Source organism: Schistocerca cancellata, chromosome 6 (genome assembly GCF_023864275.1).
Source record: "Schistocerca cancellata isolate TAMUIC-IGC-003103 chromosome 6, iqSchCanc2.1, whole genome shotgun sequence".
Taxonomy (NCBI): domain Eukaryota; kingdom Metazoa; phylum Arthropoda; class Insecta; order Orthoptera; family Acrididae; genus Schistocerca; species Schistocerca cancellata.
The window spans coordinates 244,016,499-244,040,666 of record NC_064631.1 but is presented as its reverse complement, the minus strand read 5'-3'; the positions used below and the strand labels follow the sequence as shown (position 1 = coordinate 244,040,666).

Here is a 24,168-nt window from a genome sequence, read left to right as displayed (position 1 = left end):
AAAATTAAGATCGATTCTTCCACCAACTTGACCACGGCAAGCCTTAACGTCTATGGAGAGCTTAATTCTAAATCGCAAAAACGGAAACTCAATTCCCTTGTAAAGAGGTACAATGAATTTTATCTCGGACCAGGAAAAGGATGGGTCTCCATACATTTCTGAAAGGCTAGTTAAAAAGTCCACGTCACACTTCTTTGCTGTTCCCACGATTTGGAGGGAGAAACGGCCTACATAACAGATTGTTATTTTTGTCTGACAAAAATGTATGGAATAGCGCCGGAAACTAAAACTGTGGAATATTCTAATTTACCATCTGCTATAAGACCTATAAGTCGCAGTGAAGAATTGTCTACCCAGAGGCTCCTGACAGTTGACAATCAGTGACGAATACAGTGGCGATCATCCAAAAGATTGTCACTGTGAATCATACGGGTCACATTTTTTGTCTCAAGAGGATATCAACGATTTTGTTCGTAATTTAAATCTAAGCCTTCAGATTCGAGAATGTAACGATGGAACCTCCTTCTTCGCGATAGGAATATTTATCGTGAGCACAATGCTGTTTCCTTCTGAATATTTCTGCAAGTAAGGCGACATGCTTTTTTTATTGTATCTATTCCTTTGGGATATTCTTGGCCGTCATTTCAATTAACATGACTGGCGCTTGTTCACAGACTCCAGAAAAGCTAGTCTGAAAGCAGTATTTCTCCTTAATGGTCACGAGTTTACTTCATTTCTGATCGCTCATGCAGTTGTTCTGAAGGAGACGCATGAGAACTCTAAACTTCTACTCGTAGTTATCTAGTATGGGAAATACAAATGGCTTGTATGTGGACATCTCGAGGTAATTGCAGTTCTCCTCATCATGTAGCTCGGTTACATAAAAAGCTTAGGACAGCACAAACAGACAGAAACAGTGTGATGGGGAAAATGGCCTGCTGGGAATGAACCACTGCCTGGACAGAAGAATGTGGTAACAATCCTCCTGTTGATCCCAAAAATGTGTATTCACCATCGCTGCACACTAAACTACGTCTCGTCAGAAACTTTGAGAGAGCCGTAAATAAAACATCATTGGTTTCACATACAGAAGCTTCCAAGATTCAGAGAAGCAAAAATATAGGAAGGAACATTTGTAGGACTGCAGATTAACACCTGAAGAATAGTTCTTTGAACTGTTGAGTGATGTTGAAAGACTGGACATTTATACAAGTGTGTGTAAGAATAGTTTAGGCAACGATATAGCAGGAAACTACCGCGATATAAATAACTGGTGAGATCACGTCACTTTATGGTATGTAACATGTCACTTAAACTTATTCAACAAATAAGTTTGGGCTTATTTCCGGATAATCTTGCCACCGTTGGTGACGAAAATGGAGAGTGTCTCCACCAGGACATTTCTCAAGCGGAAAACCGTTATCAGAGGAACTATTCTAGATCTTTCCTACTTAGTGATATCCATGAAATAAAGAATCGTAGGAAATCGAAAGAATACATTTTTAGGTGTGATTCTTTTTTACTATTTTTATATCATGTGACTCGTTTCTTCGATTGCTTATGGAAGTCTGTTTGCGAGTGTCTCATTTTGTCAGATACGTATAATAATAGGTTGCCGTAAGTAGTTAGGAGAATCATTATTACAAGTAAAGTAAGAACGGAAGAGAAATTCTAATATTTTATTTGAATTCATTGGCAAATTATGATCCGGAAACTTCGTATACTGTTCTTTCCTCGCGTCGGTATTGTCATTTGTGTCTCGAGCAGCATGTTGGTGAAGTTCAGTTTCAAGATAAATGCTGCATTGCAGTTACTGATGTTCCGAACACACCACCCAAGTAACTAATCACGTGTAAAAAGTGGTACTTAAATTTTTTTACGAGCTCTGTACACCCAGAGTGGAAGGGCTTTGTGCCATGGCTTTAAGCTAGCCAATCCAACAAGCAGTCCATGACCATCTTACCACAACATCATGTGCTTTGATAGGGGACAGAAGACTTATTCTGCTGACACAGTATAAGTCCGATTTCACACCGTTGCTGTCATAAAAATACTTTGTGGAAAACGCTTTTGCGGATATTTGGGATTGTTCTTTTGTCAGCGAAGTTGATAGTTCCCGCCCGCTGTGGTTCCTGGGAGAAGCTGCTTTTTGCATATAATGCTGTTGTATACAGATAAATCGTAACGCAATCGCAGCGAAATGCGGGAAGATCTGCAGAGGATCAACACTTGGTGCATTGAGTGTAAATTGACTCTCAAGGTAAACAAATGCAATGCATTACGCATAAATAGGCAGGAAGACACACTATTGTCTCATTACACGACTCCAGAATGATCACTGGAAGCACAAGGAGCATGCTTTCTTCCCGCGAACCATTCGCGACTGGGACAAGAAAAGGGGAAAGTGGTAGTGTAACAAAATACCCTACACCACACACTGTGTAATGGCTTACGTAATAAATAAGCAGTTGTAGATATAAATGTAGATGTGATGCAGATGTAGAAGCATAGCTCTGACAACACTGGGGCCGGTTCTCGACGAATAGTTTCGTGACGGGTTTGCACCTGAACTGCCGTTCTGGAACGGATTTGCTCGTACTTTGCTTTCGAGTGTTCTGATTCCTCATTTAATAACTTAGACCCCCCAGAGCAATTTCCTTCCCAGGCAAATCCAATTTACCATAAAGTACCTCCGCCTATCCTAAGAACTCGTTCATTGTGAACTGATGAATAAATACTAGGTAAAGCATGGCATCCGACGCTATATTTGATCACTTCGTAAGGAAGTCGCTACAGTATAACATATGGATCGAGCGTCTAACCACGGACTCAGTTCATACAAAGCTCTTCGCCGCCAAACAACATCTCTGGCAGCCTGCGTTTTTAATGGCCAAAGCACACCGACGATGCTTTAAGTATCAAATGCAGTGCTGTAAAGTCAGTCTCTCACCTCACTCAGAAGGCGAAAGGAAGGTGAACGCCCGAAGTATCAATTCAAGAAATAGAGTGCCAGTGGTTGCACGTCCCAAATCAAATGGACTAGTTTATACGCAACGAAAAAATGAAGATTAACAAATAATTTCATGTCTGGCATACGGAATGAGTTACCAAATATTTTTTACAAGACAGTGGAAAAACATCACACTTATATTTATGGACATCCCACAGTCTTGTTCATCGTGCTTATGTGCTATATTAGGAAGTGGTGTGGGAGGCATAAAATGACCATGAACACTCGAGTTAAAAATTTCCGGACTACGAATGGAATAGTAGTTTTAACATGGCGAATTTCTTTGTTGTATTATCTAAAAATTTACTAAACAAGAATACGAATGAGTTTTTACAAAGTTCCATAGCATCCTAGATGGTACCTATTATTTTACTCCTAGGTCGGGCACAAAAAATGACAAAATGTACCACACTGAAACAGACGCACGGTTAAGTTAGGGGTGGCACGGGTTCGAACCTCGAATCAGGTGCAGCAGATGAAATTGTCAATTTCACCGTCAGCTTTAAAGATTGGAGACTCTTGATTTTAGAATATATACACGAACCCTCACGCACGCACACACACACATACACACCCACCCACCCACCCACACACACACACACACACACACACACACACACACACACACACACACACACACACACAGCGAGCGAGACAGCGAGAGAAAGAGAGAGTGAAGGCGTGAGTGGATGTGAGTGCGAATGAAAAACGAGTGAAGAGACGAAGCTGGATGAAGAGGTCGAGTACGAGCGTGGGACGGGGAGGAGGGTGGGAGGAAATGGAGAAGAGGGAAAGAGAGGGGTAGAGAGAGACGAGGGGAGTGTATGAAATGAACACATGGGAAAGAACTCTGATTCATTTGTGACTTAGCTTGGATATTATTGTTATACGTAAGTCGAAAAGCCTTCATTTCATTGTAAGGCCCTCGGCTGAAGCACACACGGACACCCCCAAAAACATACTTTTTTCATACTAGGTGCATTGTGCTGCCAGGTACTCCAGTGGGCAAGACCCCACAAGTAGTCATTAGATGTCGTGAGAGAGCAGAATGGGGCGCTACGTGGAACTCACGGACTTCGAACGTGGTCAGGGGATTGAGTGTCACTTGTGTCATACGTCTGTAAGCGAGATTTCCACACTCCTAAACATCCCTAGGTCCACTATTTCCGATGTGATAGTGAAGTGGAAACATGAAAGTACACGTACATCACGAAAGCGTACAGTCCGATCTCGTCTGTTGACTGACAGAGACCGCCGACAGTTGAAGAGGGTCATAATGTGTAAACATTGGACGATTGAAGAGTGGAAAAACGTTGTGTGGAGTGACGAATCACGATACACAATGTGGCTATCCGATGTCAGGGTGTGGGTATGGTGAATGTCGGTGAACGTCATCTGCCAGCCTGTGTAGTGCCAACAGTAAAATTCGGAGGTTATGGTGCTATGGTCGTGTTTTCATGGAGGGGGCTTGCACCGTTTGTTGTTTTGCGTGGTACTATCACAGCACAGGCCTACATTGATGTTTTAAACACCTTCTTGCTTCCCACTGTTGAAGACCAATTCGGGGATCGTGATTGCATCTTTCAACACGATCGAGCATCTGTTCATAATGCACGGCCTCTGGCGGAGTGGTTACACGACAATAACATCTCTGTAATGGACTGGCCTGCACAGAGTCCTGACCTGAATCCTATAGAACACCTTTGGGATGTTCTGGAACGCCGACTTCGTGCCAGGCCCCACTGTTGACATCGATACCTCTCCTCAATGCAGCACTCGGTGATGAATGAGTTGCCATTCCCCAAGAAACCTTCCAGCACCTGATTGAACGTATGCCTGCCAGGGTGGAAGCTGTCATCAAGGCTAAGGGTGGGCCAACACCATACTGAATCCAGCATTACCGATGGAGGGCGCCACCAACTTGTAAGTCATTTTCAGCCAGGTGTCCGGATACTTTTGATCACATAGCGTATATCATCTTCGGGAATGCGTGATATGCGTGAAGCCCGTCACAGTGTAAAGACGAAAATAAAGAAATTTGAGAAATATCACGACGTAATTCGTTATGGTAGGAAAGGACCAAAAACGGGAAAATGTATTGTTAGGCGAGTGTTCTGTTCGTGGAGTTAATACACTGCGAGTAATAAACACAGCCGGAGAGATCACTGCGTTCAGAAATACTTGCTGCTGCAGCGCGTGTGAAGTTGACTAGCTCTTTTGTAAGCGCAGCTGGACCGTGCCTCTGCCCTGATCAAAGCGCCGGGAAGTCGGTTGTTTACAGCCACGGCTCCTGTGACGCGTGCTTTTGAGCGACAGAGGTTAACATGTTATTACGTTGTTACGTCTGCTTGTCTACATCGTAAACACGCGCCTCTGTAAGCTCTTTCCCGATGCTTTACGAGCAACAGCCGTCACGATTGTGAAACAGAGCACTTTATTTCTGATTGCCCAGCGAATTGGAAGAGAATTAGCCGGCGTACAAGCTATACATCTGCTGCAATTATTTTAAGTGCCTCGTGAGACACAAAAATGATAACAAGTACTTCAAACGTTTATTTTCAAATTCTACTCATTGGCGCCCCCAGAATTTCATGAAACTTACTTTCAAGGAATTGGCACGTCTACAAACACAAGCCGTAATAACGTTCGAAGATGGCCTTTAGTCTTTTTTTCCACTCTATTCCTACGCTATACACGTAAACACAATGGATAAAAAGAGACAATACAATAACAGCCTTTAACTACACTTCTAGTAGTGATAATTCGCTGAGAAAGGAAGTCCAGACGTTTCTTCTGGTACGGCGTATTCAGATGAAGCAACTCATTGATTAGACCCCGCAGAGATACCAAATTGTGGAAATGCTGATTGCTGTTACAAGTAGTCGCAAACATTAATAGACAGGATGAATATTCAGTGATCTGGTGAGTCGAACGAAGTGCGACGTGGTGCCAGTGTGTTCGTCAATCAAGTATGTAAGCACACAGCCCTGTGAAGGCGGCTGTTATCATCCTGGATCAGGGTGCAAGGTGTTACTGAATCGTGAACCCTCTCGATCCGCACGTGGACCACTCTGACTCAGACGTAATTTGACCAACTGTTCGCAGCTGCAAAGACTGGGGAAATAATGGTCCTGATAAATGAGACTTACCAGAATTACTACACTCTAAGACAAAATAGAACGACGAATTATCCGAATATCGGCAGATGTGGTGCACATTTATAGACAAACAAATGAGTACAGTTGGAGAAAAATTGGATTACTTATTCAAGAGAAATAGTTTCACAAATTGAGCAAGTGAATAACGCGTTAGTCCACCTGTGGCCCTTATGCAAGAGGTTATTAAGCTTGGTATTGATTGACAGAGATGTTGGATGTTATCCCGAGGGATATCGTACCAGTTTCTGTCCAATTAGCTCTTTAAATCGTCAAAATCCTGAGCTGATTGGAACGCCCAATCCATAATGCTCCAAACGTTCTCTGCTGGGGTGAGATTTGGTGAGCTTGCTGGCCAAGGCATGGTTTGGTAAGCACGAATACACGCAATAAAAACACTCGTCATGTGATGGCGGGCGTTATCTTGCTGAAATGTAAGCCCAAGATGTCATGAGGGCTACTAAAGAGGGTGTAGAATATACAGTAAGGCAGGGTTTGGCAAGCACGAAGACAAGCAGTACAAACACTCGCCATCTGAGGGCGGGCATTATCTTACTGAAATGTAGCCCCAAGATACCTTGTCATGAAGGGCGCCGAAACAGGGTGCATAATATACCATCGACGTACCGATGTGCTGTAAGGGTGTAGCGGATGACAACTAAAGAGATTCTGCTACGAAAAGAAATGGTACCCCAGACCATCACTTAAGATTTTCAGGACGCATGACTGGGACAGTCAGGTTGGTATACCACGGCTGTCTGGAGCGCCTCCACACACTTCTTCGGCCTGGAATCTCATTTGAGTTGACTGTCTTCAGTGATGTACCCTTCATGGTAAGCCATCCTGAGCTTACATTTTAGCAAGATACTGACAGCCCGCACACAACAAGAGCCTCTACTGCTACTCTTCGTTCTTGTCAAAACCTACCTTGTGCAACAAGAAAGCCGGAACTCTCCCCGATTAAGAACCTTTGGAGCATTATGTGCAGGGCCCTCCAACCAGCTGGGGATTTTGACGATACAACGCGCCAATTGGACAGAATTTGGTACGATATCCCCCAGGGCATCCAATAACTCTATCAGTCAATGTTAAGGGTCAGAGGTGGATCAGTTTGTTACTGACGCTCAACTCGTCAAGCTCTTTTTCTCGAATAAATCATCCAATTTTTCTGAAACTGTAATCATTATTTGGCTCTACATGTACATCATATCTACGGATTTCTGTCCCATTCGGATAATTCCATCGTGGAGCGTCGGTTTTTTTTCCGTAGAGTGTAGCAGAGGAATTGAGGGATTTATTTAACTACCGAAATTAATGACGGATGCACTTTGTCCAGCCTTTATTGACATAAAATTCAAGAGGAAAACCAAAACTTGGCTTGTACGAAATGTTCACCTCTCCAAACCAGAAATTAAGAGATAAATTGTATCACAGAATCTGCATATTGACTTATAACAAACCACTATTTACTGGCAAAATCTGCTGGAAGGGCCAGGAATGCATCTGGTACTGACTCGTGTTCAACAGAAGAAATTACACTATTCGGGGAAGGACATGATGACTACATCGATCTTAGCGGGCAAAAGGAAAACACTACAAGAAACCCAAATGTATGAGTCCCCAACGATCCGCATAAGCTAATTCTGTGAATGTGCGCTTGTGGGAGGTTTCAATGCATCGCCTCCCGCCGAGATGTGAACGGTGTGCAGTGTGCGGTAGACGAAGACACCATCGATTCCTCCCCACCCTACCCCTCATAAAAAAACAGCACCTCATCGTCGCTTAGTGTGGGGAAGGCCTGTGCCTCGGTGGTGCTGATGGAATTGGTTGTCGCGCGAAGGCAACGAACACGCCTCCCGACATTCGCCTGATGAATCACTGGCTCCATCCATCAAAATACTGGAGGTAGGATGTCCATTCAATGGCGCAAGTGTGTGCAGTATTGCCGCTGTTGAGGAAGTCAAGGGCTGAACAGCTGGTGAGACTCGATGTCCGTGACAGATGTAGCTGTGAACGGCGACTCCCGCGAACAGGGTCGACCTCTTACGGCAGAGTCGTCTGCGGCAGAAAGTCAGCGCACCAGTAGAGACTGTCCGAGGGCAGCAGTTTGGGTTGCAGGCAGCGTTTCTGAAAACGAAAATTTACGACAGGGTCACAATAGTAACGAAACCGAAGCTGGTTTTTGTGCCGCCTTTGGGTACCTGATTTGCCGTGAGTGGTATAATGAACTTGGTCAGTCGTCTTAGTGACGACTCCAGATTACTAGTTGTGAGGCTTGTTAATGACCCAACAGAAAACTTTGTCCCTCATGTGGAAGGTCTGAAGCAGATGACAAGGGTGAAATAAATGCAGCAGTGTGTGGTGGCGACGACCACTTAAAATATGTGACACAAATGGCCACAACTTTTGATTGCATAGACTTAAAAGATTCCAATTTTTACATCACCAAGGAACCGCTGATCTTAGCATGAAGCGTAAATTTCAACGTGATACGTCTATCCGTTTCTAAGAAACAGGGTTTTTTAATAGTCGGCCAGACAGACAGAAGGTACAGAGACGGACAACAAAGTGATCCTATAAGGGTTCTGTTTATACCGACTGAGGTAGGGAACACTAAAAATGACGCTATTGCAAATTTTTAACTGTTGTTGTAAAATATTAGAAAAATATTGTGCAAATACGTTTTGACTTCACTTCATAAAAATAATTGTAATTCTCCGGTTCCAACCAAAGTTAGCCATAGTTCCCGCTGATTATCGGCAGATTCCAGAACTGTCTATTCCTACTCAGTACGTAATACCCTCAATAGGGAACTCATTTGCTTCTCTCCTCGCTACTTGAGATTTGACGGAAATGGACCGACGGTTCTAAAACGGCCCAAAAATTTCTTGTTTGAATCTACACCACAGAGACATACAACCCCAAATGAAAAAGGAGACTGCGTTAGTTACCGAAATATTGTGCATAAAGCCTTCAACTCGAACGAAAACTCAAAAACGTACCGCGTTCTGTATGTATATTGGTATAATGAATGGCGCAGCTAACTTGGGAACTTTTCTATTTGGACATCGGTATGTATGCGACAGCGTGCGTACCAGTATCTTCCAAAATGCCGCGCATGAAACCGGGATTCTTCCAATGCCCTTACCTAGATTTCTGTTGGTGATAGAAAGTGAGGGTCGAATATTCTGTATAGCTCTTGCACTAGGTATGATTTGCATACCCAACAGAAGGATTGCCTTAGTGTCACTATTCTACAATACAGGATCAAAGTATAAAGATTACTCTACTGCTTAGGCAAACGGAGCAAATCGGTTGGTTATTTTTGCACGTGATATGGTCTACGGTGGGACTGATCGGACTTGTGGAGGCGACATCATTTCATGGGCGGTTCCTCGGAAAACCCCACAAAAACTTTGTTTTACTACATATTCGCCTCACCAGCAGGCCGAAGTCGAGCCGAGAATTCCATGACGGTTATGCACAGAAAATGGCTGAAATATTTACGATATATTCTTAAGACTCCGATCTCGAACAACCTTGAAAAGTTTCTTGATGTCTTTATCCGATTCCAAGATAAAGACGTTTAAACTTACCCTACCTCTACACGTAAAATCCTGCATGAGGCGAAATCTAAATAATAAACAACCGCAGTAACTTGCTGAAATTTTAACGGAAATTCTCTAAGCATTTGTGTAGGAGCTCCATCTCCCCGTTTCCAAAAACCTCTGTCCATTATCGAGAAACGCCCAAAGACCTTTTTTTCCAAAACCCAGCCATGGATTCCGGCTATGCACAGAAAATGGCTATAATTTGTATGATGTATTCCTAAGATCCAGATCCTGAACAGTCTTGAAAATTTTCCTCATGTCTTTTTCCGAAATACAGAGGTTCAAAGTTACCCTGCTTGTACAAGTCAAATATCCAAGTAAAATCCGGTGTGAGGCGAAAACGTAGTTTACGAAGTGATGTCGCACGGAGAAATATCCTGTAAACTGTCTTCGTTATCATCTGAGAACCGCACGTTGTTGTACTGAAGCACATGCAAAATTTTTTGCACTTGAATTTGGTCTGAGGTAGGTAAATTTTCTAAATTTTGCTGGTCAATATATTTCTTTTCATATGCGTTATATGCCCTCCTGCAGCAGGGAAGGAAAAAAGCTGGTACTTCACTCTTCAGTGAGATCCTTTAAATAAACAAGAACATACTTGCATTTTTGTGCTCAGATAGAAGCCTTTCTCCGATGATAACATCTGTACCCAACAACGAGATTCATCTTTTCGATCTCAGTGCACTGAGTCCGGAAAGTACAATCATTTATACTCAGTGGCAGTCTGTCCCCAGTCCATTTCAACAATGCTAGGAGTCTTCTTCTATATTTCAAGTCAGTTGCACACTGAATTTTCAAGTGAACTTGAATTGACAGATGAATGGAAAAATGTCCAAATTCAATCTCTAGGTCGCTTTCCTTTACTTCTATATGACAGGAATAAGGGAAAGCAATCTACAGATTGAATTTGGACACTAACTTGTAAAGAGGCAAAGGAATTGCAGATATTGGCTGCAAACGGACATTGATTTTAGTCAGTGGGGAAAGTTCGAACTCATAGGAATCGGCGAAATGCTGCGAGTAGTGACGACAATCGGTAAGGGGGTCTACATTAATAGCGTTTTAATAAGTTGAGAATTTGGGTCTGACGGGAGGTGCTCTAGGGTAGTCCACCCAGTTGCGATGACCACTGTGTTCTGATGGCTTGGGGTCAGAGCATCTGCCTAGTGAGCAGGAGACTCGGGTTTGGATCGTGGTCCCGCACCAATTTCAACTTTCCCCATTGATTTGACTCAATGATGATCGCAGTTTATGTTAGTAATTCCTTTTTGGCTTAATTGATAATGGCTGCTGGATCAAAAAATGGTGTCTGAACTTTTGGAGACGTCCAAAAGAACAGACACCACTTATATATAATTTTTTCCAATTTTTTTTTATCCTAGCTGAAATGTTTTTTCTCAGAGTGGACTGGTATCGAAGTCACATTAGTGTTGAGCTCTTAACGTGTGGAATGAAATCTAATGTGTGTTTCAGATAAACAGCAAAATTCCGGTTTCAGGTTTATGAAAAATTAACGGCAGCCAGTGCGTGGAACAAGTATACCCGGCTTCTCAGCTTGGTGAACTGCAGCTGATGACTTTTCTACTTGTTTCAGATGAGGAGTTCGGCCAGAAGACGGTGTCCGTGATGCTGGATGGACGCGAAGCAGAACTTGAAATCGTCGATCACCCAGCCTCAGAGATGTCGGTAAGGGCTGAAAAATAAAATACCTTTAATTAAGACCCGAGCGAGGTGCTGCAGTGGCAGCAGATACTGCATTCCTACACGTAAGGACGGCGGGTCAGTTCCCCAGTTCAATATGCAGATTCATTAGGTTGGTGCATAGGTTCGTAGCATTTTTGTTCTGTATGTTGGGGTTCCCGTTGCTAAGGATTTATTCATCGATTGCCATTTACTATTTGTAGTCCACCGTTGCTATTTGAGTTTACATATTGTCATTTTGTCACTTGGAGATAGTGAGTGGAGCCGTAGACGCTAGAAAATGGGGTGCCAAGTGGAGAAATTGGAACGTTTCCGACATATTCCTCTGTTTGGGTTCAACACTGGGGTGGCACCAGCGGAGGCAGCTAGGAGCATTTCCGCCGTATTCAGGAGGACCTTGGGGGTTTGGCAAGATCCTTTAAAGGCATTTTAATCCTTATGTTAGCATAAAGACACACGTCTCGTCACCAGTAACTTTACAGAGCAGGAATAGTCGGTGCTTTTCACGAGCCACCTGCTGATTTTTGTGATTTTGGCTTAGTGCATGCGATAGCCATAAACCCGATTTTGAAATCTGTCCCATTGCATCCAAATGTCGCAAAATGATGGAATGATCACAACCCATCATATTTTCCAGTTCTCGAGTACAGTGGCGTCGAACACAGCGGATTAAACAACGTTAGACTTTTAGTTCAAGTGCCATTTAAAATCCAGCGCTTCGCATGAAGATACAATGTCTACCAACAAGCAATGCTCCTCAATTATTTTCTCAGAACATATTTACTATCGAGAGTTTGAATTTGGTGACGATATAAGCCAACGTTGTGTAAGAGAATTGGTTCCCTGTTGGTAAAAGCTCTTGTCCTGTGCTCGGGGCCATATTTCCATTTTATGACTTGCGCTCTCACTGCCTTCAAATTGAAAATCTTTTAAGTTATCCAAATAGATGGAAGTCCGATGGCGTCAGTCTTGGGGTTTAGAGTGGGTGACGCAATAATGTCCATCGTAATTTGATAGTGTGTTCTCGGGTTTTAAGACATGTTTGGGGGTGCGTTGATATCATGGAGCAAAATTTGTTTTGAATTCTTGTCGGACAAAGCTCAACGGAAGTGGTTCTTGAATTTGTTCAGAATCTTCACATAAATCTTTTGATTTAATGGTTGGCCATTTCGGCAACACATCAACGAGAATGACACCATAATTACCGCAAAAAACCACCATCATGACTTTGCCGGCAGAGGATACTGCATTGAATTTCTCCTTTTTTTGTAATTCGCGAATGGTGCCAGTTCATTGGTTGCCTTTTTGTTTCCTGGTGAAAGTGATCCCACATGTTCCGTCATCTGTAACGATCAGTGACAAAAGGTCTCTCCATTGGCTTCAAAGTATTCCAGAAGATCAGATGGATTTTCTTTGAATCTTGCGATCTATTGTGACATTTGTGGAACTCATCTTCAGCAGACTTCCGAATATCCAAGAGTCTCAATAATTGCACAGGCACTTACAATGCTCATCGACATTTGTCGAGGCAACTGTTGAATTATGATGCCTCGGTCGACACGAATAATGACATCCATGCAGTTCAACGTGTCGGGATCAATGACTTTGATCAATGTCTGTGACAGGACGTCCCTAAGATGGCCGAACATGGAATTCAGTTCCTGTATTTCCTGACGCTTTAATTCTCTTTACCATCGCCCAACAGTATTATCAGCTCCATAATTACCACGTAAACTTTACCACGTAAACTTTTATGGATGTTCGTCACGTTTCCTTTTTCGACAACGAAGTATTAAATTGCAGCACACTGCTAGTAATGAATGTCTTACACAGATGCCAGACAGTTCACTATTCTATTGTGAGTAGGAATTGATCGAAACTTCGCGCACGTGCAGCAGAAAAATCAAATTTGAAGCACTTAAATGTACGTTGTCCTACGTACATACATTAACGGCTGTAAAAAACTTGGGCGTATTATTTATTGAACGACCCTCATATGTTCGAGAGAATAGTCTCATGTGAGGAAAACAAACTGATTTTTGTTAAGAACATACTGGTACCGTATCACAATAATTGTTGATGCTAATTACACCATACATCAATCACCTCACACACATAATTCTTGATACAGTTATTTGGGACTAGCCTTCAACACAAGCGCTTGTTGAAGGCGAAAAGTGTTCACCATGTTTTATCAATATGTATGAAAATGTATGTCCATTTTAATTTTCAAAGACTAGACGTACAGTCAAATGTTTTAAGTTAGAATTCTGCCTTGGCTTCAAAGAAAGTGAAATATCATTCAAAGCAAAGTTGAAGTTTGTCATTAGATGGCAGTACATGCATGTATATGTGTGTGTGTGCGTGTGTGTGTGTGTGTATGTGTGTGTGTGTGTGTGTGTGTGTGTGTGTATGTATGTATGAAGGAGGGGGAGGGGCGGATGTTCGTATGTACTAGAAGCACAACACAGGGAAAGAAATATTCAGTTCGATTAAAACAGAATTCACCGAAAGGAGACATTGATTCTCTAATTTCATGTACAGTTAACTTTACGGATAATATCGTATCAATGGCAGCGGCGGAAATAACGTGAAACACGCAGAAGGGACAAGCTGAAGTCTTATGCTAGACTGTGAGTCCTGCTCATTTCATAAAGTAGGACCAGTGACATCTGGAGCTCCTAGTGTTTGCCCACGCCAGGCATACAGTATTAATATTTGCTACGACGATCACGAAAGCGTTCAAGCGTAGCTGCCAGCGATCCGACGTGGGAAACAGCAGATTTTTCTCCTTCATATTTTTATTCTGGCTTTGTTTTGAAAGTAGTTTGGGTTACTCGTAACAGTAAACGCATGATTCTTTAAGACGCAATTAAACTAGCCATTTCAGTTACTAAAAACTTATAACGATTTTAGAAATCAAATTCTATCACCAAATGAAAAAATCACTCTAAATATGTGAATATTTTAACATTACTTTGCCTCATTTTATAATCAGTGAATAACGACTATATAACCCTGGTGTTGCCAATACCGACCTTTTAAATATCACCGGTTATATTGACAACAATCTTAACACTTTAGACGTGATCTCATTTAGAGACGAAGAGATACGTTAGCAAAATCAACCGTTTAATTCGTTTCACCAGTAATATACAGTATACGGAACTAAATTATACACATCCCCGTACACATGGCGGTCATACACTGAGGTGGAAAAAGTCTTAGGATACCTCCTAATTTCGTGTCGGACCTCTTTTCTCCCGGCGTAGTGCAGCAACTCGATGTGGCATCGACTCAATAAATCGTTGGAATCCCCTTCCAGAGACACTGAGTCATGCCGCCTCTATAGCAGTCCATAATTGCGAAAGTGTTGCCGGTGCAGGATTTTGCGCGCGAACTGACCTCCCGATCATGTTCTATAAATGTTCGATGGGATTTATGGTGAGCAATCTGGGTGGCCAGATCATTCGTTTAAATTGCCCAGAATCTTCTTCATATCAGTTGTGGTCCATTGACACAGTGCATTGTCATCCATGAAAATTCCATACTTGTTTGGAAACATGAAGTCCACGAAGGGCTGCAAATGGTCTCCAAATACACGAACGTAACCATTTACAGTCAATAATAGGTTCGGTTGGGTCAGAGCACACAGTCCATTCCATGTAGACACAGCCCACAACATTATGGAGCCATCACCAGCTTGCACAGTGCCCTGTTGACAACTTAGATCCGTGGCTTCGTGGGGTCTGACCCGCACCAGAACCCTACCATCAACTTTAACGAACTGAAATCCAGACTGATCTGACTAGGCCACGGTTTTCCAGTCGTATAGGGTCCAAATGATACGGTTACGTGCCCAGCAGAGGCACTGCAGGCGATGTAGTGCTATTATCAATAGATGATGATGACGATGTTTGGCTTGTGGGCGGGGCTCAACTGTGCGGTTATCAGCGCCCATACAAATTCCCAATCTCTACTCAGTCCACTCTCGCTACTTTCATGAATGATGATTAAATGATGTGGACAATACAAACAGTCCCCGAGCGCAGAACATCCCCAACCTGGCCGGGAATCGAACCCGGGACTCAGTGATCCACAGGCAGCAACACTAGCCATTAGACCACGAGCTGCGGATGCTATTATCAAAGGCATTCACTCTTTTATAAATTATAGAGCGCATCAATCAGTCGGCCTTTTTTTGTAGGTTTTATTTGGCAAATCCATATTTCGGCTAGTGCCTAGCCATTATCAATGCATTATATACATGTCAGTTCCCTGACACGTATCGAGACTAGAAAATTGTGCCTAGCCATTATCAATGCATTATATACAGGTCAGTTCCCGTTCCCTGACATGTATCGAGACTAGAAAATAGTGCGTTGATAATGGCTAGGCACTCTCCGAAATCTGGATTTACCAAACAAAACCTACAAAAAAAAGGACAACTGATTTCTGGCCTCTATAATTTATAAATAATATCACAGTCACTGAGTGCACCAACTTTCATAATGGAAGGTAACCTGATAAAGGCATTCACGTCGGCCGTCTGCTGTCATAGCCCATTAACGCCATATTTCGCCCACTGTCCTAATGAATACGTTCGTCTTACGTCCCACATTGATTTCTGCGGTTATTTCAAGCGGTATTGTTTTTCTGTTGGCTCTGATAACTCTACGCAAACGCCGCTGCTCTCGGTCGTTAAGTGAAGGCCGTCGGTCACTTCGTTGTCCATGGTGAGAGATAATGCCTGAATTTTGGTATTCTAACGAATTCCGAAATGTAATGTCCCATATGTCTAGCGCCAAGTACCATTCCGCGTTTAAAGTCTGTTAATTCCCGTCGTGCGGCCATAATCATGTCGGATACCTTTTCGCATGATTACCTGAGTACAAATGTCAGTTCCACCAATGCACTGCCTTTTTACACCTTGTATACACGATACTATCGCCATCTGTATATGTGCATATCGCTATCCCATGACTTTCACCACCTCAGTGTACAGTTCAAATGAAATAACTCTGCGGTTGAAAGATTGGAGTGGTGGTGATCGGTGTTGCCGGCTTGCAACCAGCCACGCTTCATAGCCTGAAACTGGCTACAAAAGTATAGAAATTATCATGTAAGTTTCGCTGAATATCTGTCACAAATGTACAGAGCGTATGAACCATTCTGAGATTTTTACGGGAACTTAATTCTCTGTTACGATGTATGTTATTCTGTTGTACAAACCATTCAGATTCTTCGTCGTGTTACTTATAATTTTTCAGAGCAAAAAGGCTTGAGAAATTTAACGAAAGGATCTTGCAACAGATGGGTTCCTACTTGGATTGGGAACTGATGCCATACTGAATAGTCTCCGCTCCTCAGGTGAAAAGGCCTTTTGGAATAAATCAGTAAGCATATCTATAACAATAATTTAATTTCAGCAGCAATTTTGTACAGGATGACTCTAAAGAACGGGAAATTTTGGAATGGAGATTAATGGATGAGCACACTTCACACATTTTTATTCATGGCTGTGTATAGCATAGAGCAGGGGCGGGCAAACGTTGCACGCGGCTCGTGAGCGCACAGCGCTGCACGTGTGCTGCTCGCGTGCAGGCGTCGAATTGGGCAGTGGCGACAGCCGGCAGGTTGCGGCAGTGTAGTACAAGGCTAAGCCGCGGACGTTGATGCGAAGCGACCACTACGTAGTGAACGTTGTATTTCAAGAACCGGAAAATGAAGAGTGAATCAAGGAAACGGAGACGTGGATATTTGCTATCTTTTAAAAAGTAATGGGAGAATCACTTTTTCTTTGTGCAAACACGTGAAAATTCGAAATCTTTAATATGTGGCAGTATTCTCGCTGGTCAGCGGAAGTTTAGTATTGAAGGCCATTATAATAAATTTCACAAGAACGAGTACAATTTATTGTCGGATTCTGAGCGGATGGGGAAATTGACTGAGCTTCAGAAGAGCGACCTGACGATATTAGATGCATCTGTCCTAGTTGCCGTTGTCACGAGAGATCTGCGACTTTCTCTCGTCATGTCTCTCATCTAACTGATTTAACATTTTATGGAGCACTGTTTTCAGTTTTTCAGGACGACAACAATAATAGCCCAGCGGTACGTGCAAGCTATAAAATTGCGCTTAATATAGCTGGAAAACCATTTGCTGAATTAAGAAGCCTCGGTTAAGAGCAAACATAAGTGATGAAAATTTACGTAACTGTTTGCGTTTGTCTGTATGCAGAAATTTTGTTCCAGATATTAAACGTATTGTAAACTCCACCTGTGATAATTAAATAAAACGTATCGTAGTTAATAGGTACTCTTTCAAACCATGATTTATTTCAAGCACTCCTGCTAACCTTATTCCATCATTCAATAAAGTAAGCTAGGAAAACAAAATGCAGTGGACAGAAGGTATGGTGGGGAGGGAAGGTAAGCGGGTGGCCAGTCTGCCCCTGTGTGCACGCAGAACACCTGTTAACTGCACGCGTGCAAGTGCACCGCACACGTGCAGGACTCCTGCCCGCCCCTGGCATAGAGCGTGCCGTTATTGAATGTCACAAGCTTTTTTATTTCATGAATGTCACATCTGCTCGATGAGCTACGCCTAGGCGCGCACACACCTGCAGCCTAATAGGAATGTTATGCATGGCTCGACCTAATATTTCAATAGAAATGCCTGAGATTTCTTCTCATGCGCTTGCTTAGCAGGTCGAGTACGGTAAACCGCGCTCTTAAGGTTCCCACACAATAAAAATTTCCATGCTATCAGGTCAGGCGGTCTTGTGGGCCAATGCAGTGTAACCGTGCCTTGAACGGCATGGTCTCCAAACAAGTGTCGAAAAGCTCCAATCGATATCCGTGCCGTATGTTCCTTTCCTCCGTCATGCTGAAACAAGCTGTTGGCAGTGTCTCTATTACAAGTTTACACCCTAAAGCAGGCAGAAGCAGCCCGACCCGATACTTTGAACGTCCGAAACAGTCACTGATCCACGACTACTTGTGAGTTAACACATTCAGTGGTTCAGTAGGATTCTTGTAAAGAAGTGCTCTCCATAATATCTTGTAATCTGCACGAAACACGCCACGCAGAATATGTGTGCGACATGAAGTGTTCAGACGCGAATATCTCCTTAAATAGACCATTGACAATACTCAAACTTTCACAGAATACTCAATACTATAGTCGCTCTGCGTCAATGGCACGAGAACCGATCATACGCGCGAATTTCTTCATTTTGGTACAAATGTGATCAGTGCGATTTAACATAGGTGTTTGCCAGAAGACGGCTCCCGAGCGACTATCTCGACTCATAGATCTGAGGCACAAAGCCCTACTCAAACGAGCGGGAAATTTAAATTCCTATTGGCTAGTACATTAAGCAGCCAATCAGATCGTCTCCAGCAATTCTGTACTCGCGGTATTTCTAATGTCAGACAATCAGATAACCACAAGTAATTTAGACTAGAAAAAACATAATTATGAAACTAAAATGAAAGCCGGCCGTGGTGGCCAAGCGGTTAAAGGCGCTACAGTCTGGAACCGCGCGACCGCTACGGTCGCAGGTTCGAATCCTGCCTCGGGCATGGATGTGTGTGATGTCGTTAGGTTTAAGTAGTTCTAAGTTCTAGGGGACTGATGACCTTAGAAGTTAAGTCCCATAGTGCTCAGAGCCATTTTTTGAACTAAAATGAAATTTAACGAAAACAAAATACGATTCTTTTCCACAAAACAAATTACGAAAAAATTTCATACTCAATGCCTCTTCTCGGACACATGTCACAAATTCCCCTATTCCACAACAACTTTCTCACACATACAGTTACATAGTTTTAGTAAAATATCACATTGTCGCTTTACGTAAGCCCTTCACTCACTCTCTGTCCCTCCAAAACGCTTAGACAATCAAAACACCATGAAACAACAATTTTCCAATGTGCTTTTACACACATCAGAAATCTGTGGTAATGAAACTATAAAAAATAGAAACTAAAGAAAATTCCGGAAAATCAGTTTATAGGAACCTATTTTCCTAGTTGTAGTTTCAGTTGATATTATAAATGAATATATTACGGTCCCTAACTCGGTTTCACAATGCCATCACGATTATTATGTGTTTTAGGTAAAAATGTGTCTCTCCGAAAGTATTGAAGTCATTGGTTTAAAAATTTAACACTACGGTTGTGTCATCCATAGAATTTGGTATACTAAGTATGAAAAGGACCGATTAATATTTAATAGTACTTCTTTAGATTCATACAGTGTGTGTGCACCGTATTTTACGCAGCGTTAGACAAGTGGACGGCTCGCTCAGCCCCTTAGCCAGCGTCAGCTGCGCCAGCGTGGGAACCAAATCTGCTCTCTTCCCGCCTCCACAGCAAGCTACGCTTTCAATGCAAGGTGACAACTCGTAATCATTTGGTAACGTTCATGCGCAACAAAACTTTCCATCTTGACAACATATCAAACATACACTACAATGGTTGTGCGGCCATCATCATCTTCAAAAAATCAGGAGCCTAATAACGCCACTCGATGACATGGCGCACCATACAGTCACCTTGCTGCTGTGCAATGAGGGACCGTGTAGCTGTCGAACGTGAATTTTGCTGGCACCAATAGCGAAAATTCGGTCTAGTGACGAAACCACTGAAGTGAAAGTGAACTTCGTTCAACATCGACAAGCTGTTGATGAAATTGTCGTCGTCCTGCACTTCTGCTGACGTGACTTCAGCGTATTGCGTACCCATTAGCAGATAGTTATGTTGGATTGGCTGAACGATCTGCAGCTTATACGGATGTAACTTTCAATCCACTTTCAGCTTTCGACCAACACTCGAATGATGCAAATGTAGAACTCTGTGTGACGTCTAACAAATCGCTCTGGGCTTGTTCAGCAGTTCGCAAAACCTTGATAGTGTCTCCCGTAAGAGTGGTTCGGGATCTCCCTGCAGATTGCTTCTTCAATGCAGAGCCACTGCTTCTAAATTGCTGCCCCAGGTGTTGATTGCATGCGCTTAGAGAACACGACCATGCTGTCCGATGCTAAAATGATGCCGAAATTCTTGACGAGCGGTCTCCACACTTCCATTCTAATAGACTTTTACTGTAACAGCGCGTCGCAAACCGTTCCATTTACCATTTAATAATGACAAGAGTTGTGCGAGTAGCCTCGTATGTGTCATTCCGTGACGACTAACTCGTGGCGTTGCCACAACACGTTCCAAAATTTCCCATTCTTTTCCCAACCTCTTGCCGTCGAAATTAGTAATGGTATCCTACTGTTTAAAGTTGTGGAGTAGCTGATTAATTAAAAATATTTTATCTAGCTCTGAAGGAGGGTTGTCTATTAATTGCTTATGAAAACATGGCAGTTCTGTACTAAATCCATGAATTACTCTTCAGTTTCTCTACTAATTTGGGCAGCGTTACTATCCTGTATACTCGTACATTCTTTAAAGAAGTTAAATTTTTTTCCAGAGCGCCTATCAAGAAATTTTGTTCCGAGCAAACTTTGATGTAGCGTACCTTCCTTGTTTTTGACATCATCTTCCTGGCCCTTTTCTTCACAACTGTAAACTTGTGATTAATTGAATCACGTCTGCTAGTTACGACTTGAGAACAATCATCAACAACACTTGCTGTAGTGATACCTAACCTTCACTGACATATTCTTGTCTGCTCTAGGCGATATGTTCTGCGGGTGCCTTGTAATTCGGCACAAGGTGTAAGCTTGATTGGGAAAGCTTGCTTCCTTGGAATTCATGAGAACTGGTAATGAAGACTACAGCAACATACACTACTATGCCGATGGGAATTAGGAAATCTCGTGGAAATTTTAGTGAGACAATTTTCGCTAACTAAGGTTTCAGAAATCGGTAACCGCCGGCACTTTAGAGATAATCAGAAGAAGACTTTTGTTTAAATGGAGTACCTACTCTGTTTTTTTGTGTTACGTACTTAGCAAATCTAGCGTGAGAACTGTGAGAAATCTACCGGGATACCTCTGCCTTGGTCAGAAACAATAGCAATTCTACAAGTTGCTGGAACAAACTGTGAACGTTTTTTTCTGACATATGTGGCGTTGAGGATGTCGTTCGGCATACATGATACGTTGGTGTCGATTAATGCCTACCACAGCAGTGAGTACAGGTCGTTCTTAACTCAAGTAAATTGTCACTATCTCAACAAGTACTTGTTTTCAGACATGTTTGTAGGACATTTCTTCTACAATTGTCTTATAAGAATATGGCTGACTTTTCATCACAGGTTTTTATGCAAGTGATCGAGGAACTATTAATGTAAACAGTTAGAGTGTGTGGCGTTTTCTAAGCTTCAGGACAAAAAAAATTAATTCTGAGTCATCATTCAGCTGTTGCCACAGACCCAACTTATCGATTTCACTAAGAACGAATGATGAATTAAAATGGCTGCAGTCCATTTCAGAAGCCTGACCCTAAAGTTCATTTACGCTATGTAAATTTTAAACAATGACAATCGCGTATTCATATCATGGTCTTTATTTCGTAAACACACATTACGATAGAAGATCACAGTAACAACAGCCATCGGCCATGTTTTCCCGCTGTGGAAAACTTACATTTGCAAGGCGCTCACAGAAACACGAGTACTGACGGTCTTAACGGCCTACCTCGACACCAATTCACTACATTGACGGAAAAAAAATCTCAACACCAAGAAATAGTTAATGTAGAGTAATGAAGTTTCTGGAATACATTTGTCTAGGTAACTTATTTAAGTAATTAACATTGCGAGATGACAGGTTAGCGTAAGTGCGAGATAAGCCATCGTAAATGTGAAATGTTAGTACATTACTCACCGGTGTAACCGACAGAATGTTGAATGCAGCGTATATGCATTGTGTTGTACAGGTACCGGATATCAGTTTGTGGGATGAAGTTTCATGCCTGTTGTACTTGGGCGGTCAATCCAGGGGCGGTTAATGCTGTTTGTGGCTGACGCTCGAGTTGCCGTCCGATGATGTCCCATTGTGCTCGATTGGAAACAGATCTGGTGCCATAGCAGGCCAAGGCAACATGTCGACACTCAGTACAGCGTGTTGAATTAAAACAGCGGTAGTGAGCGAGCGTTATCCTTTTACAAAGCTCCCCCTCGAATGCTTCTCGTAAATGGCAGCACAACAGGTCAAAACACCAGACTGAAGTACAAAGTTGCACATAGGCTGCGTGGAATAATCACAAGAGTGCTCCTGCTGTAATAAAATCGCGGCACTCACCATAACTCCAGGTGTAGCTCCAGTGCGTCCAGCACGCAGACAGGTTGGTTGCAGTCACTCGACTGGCCTCCTTCTAACAAACACACAGCCCTTACTGGCACCAGCGTACAACCACATCTCATCAGAAAAAACAACAGACTTCTAACCTGTCCTCCAATCCACCGAAGTCGCTTCCTCCAACCCACTGAAGTCGCTAATGACGGTGACTTGGAGTCAGTGGAATGCAATCTACAGGGCGTCTGGTTCGGAGTTGTCCTTGTAGTAACCTATTTGTAACAGTTTGTTGTATATTGTGGTGCCAACTGCAGCTCATTGCTGCTTCAGGTGCAGTACGATTTTCCAGAGCCATACGCCAAACACGATGGTCTTCTCTTTAGGTAGTGCCACGCCTTCATCCGGTGCTTGGCGTTCTTGCGACAGAAGGTACGTCCAGCTACTCGTGGCCCTGATAGATGACCTCGTTCAAACGGGTGAGATGTTGATAATGCCCTCTTTGTTGGCTTAAAGGTATTCTTGACTAACATCGGCTCACCACGTCTAGTCTCAAAGCTGACTGACGCTCACGTCAGCGTATTTAAAGCAAACGTACTAGAGACATTCTCATACGTCTGGCATGAAATGTGAATGGACATCACCTTTCAGATGTAAAAACACGCGTACAAACTTTCGTTAATGTTCCACAACTCCCTCTTGCTGCTGCGATGTTTTCTTTCCATCAGTGTATGAAGTGTCTCTCAAAAATCTGTTTATCGGTATGCCTCTCCCCACAAGTTTAAGGTATATGAGGTTACGAATACGAAGAATACATAGCTACTTCATAGTAGAATTAAGGCCTGATGGCCAGCCTATTTCAGTTCATATTAGTTATAGCTTAGAGGAGATTTTCCTTTCTATATTGCTTATATGACTGCGAAATGAGATGTAAAATATCTCATCTTTCAAGAATTTTTGTGCTGATTCTGAAACTGGTCTTAGTTTTTCGAGTCTGTTATATTTTCGAAGTTATGGAGAAATTAATGTTATAATTAATATTTTGTTAATATTAATTCACTTCATGTGTTTGTGTTACAGAAGTAGCTATAGAATATGTTATTTTGTTCTCTAACAGTAACTGAATGAACGTTATTTTTTAAACAGTTTTTTAACTGAAATTTCATCTGAACTTCCTTTGTTAACGAGTGATACAGTTTTGGAATAAGCCAAACGAATAGATCTCTTATGAATGATCCTATTATGATCTTTAGACATTATAGATCCTCAATTCATGATAGCAAGCCGGCCGGAGTGGCCGAGTGGTTCTAGGCGCTACAGTCTGGAACCGCGCGACCGCTACGGTCGCAGGTTCGAATCCTGACTCGGGCATGGATGTGTGTGATGTCCTTAGGTTAGTTAGGTTTAATTCATTCTAGTTCTAGGGGACTGATGACCTCAGAA

General features: G+C 42.6%; 1 protein-coding gene across 1 annotated transcript in view; it reads left to right on the top strand.

Moving 5' to 3' along the window:
• Positions 1-24,168, top strand: part of LOC126191322 (GTP-binding protein REM 1-like) — a 677,336-nt gene that overhangs the window by 361,302 nt on the left and 291,866 nt on the right. The window contains exon 2 of the mRNA XM_049932151.1: positions 11,371-11,462. Within this exon, the coding sequence (XP_049788108.1) occupies positions 11,371-11,462 (92 nt within the window). The remainder of the gene's footprint in view (positions 1-11,370; positions 11,463-24,168) is intronic.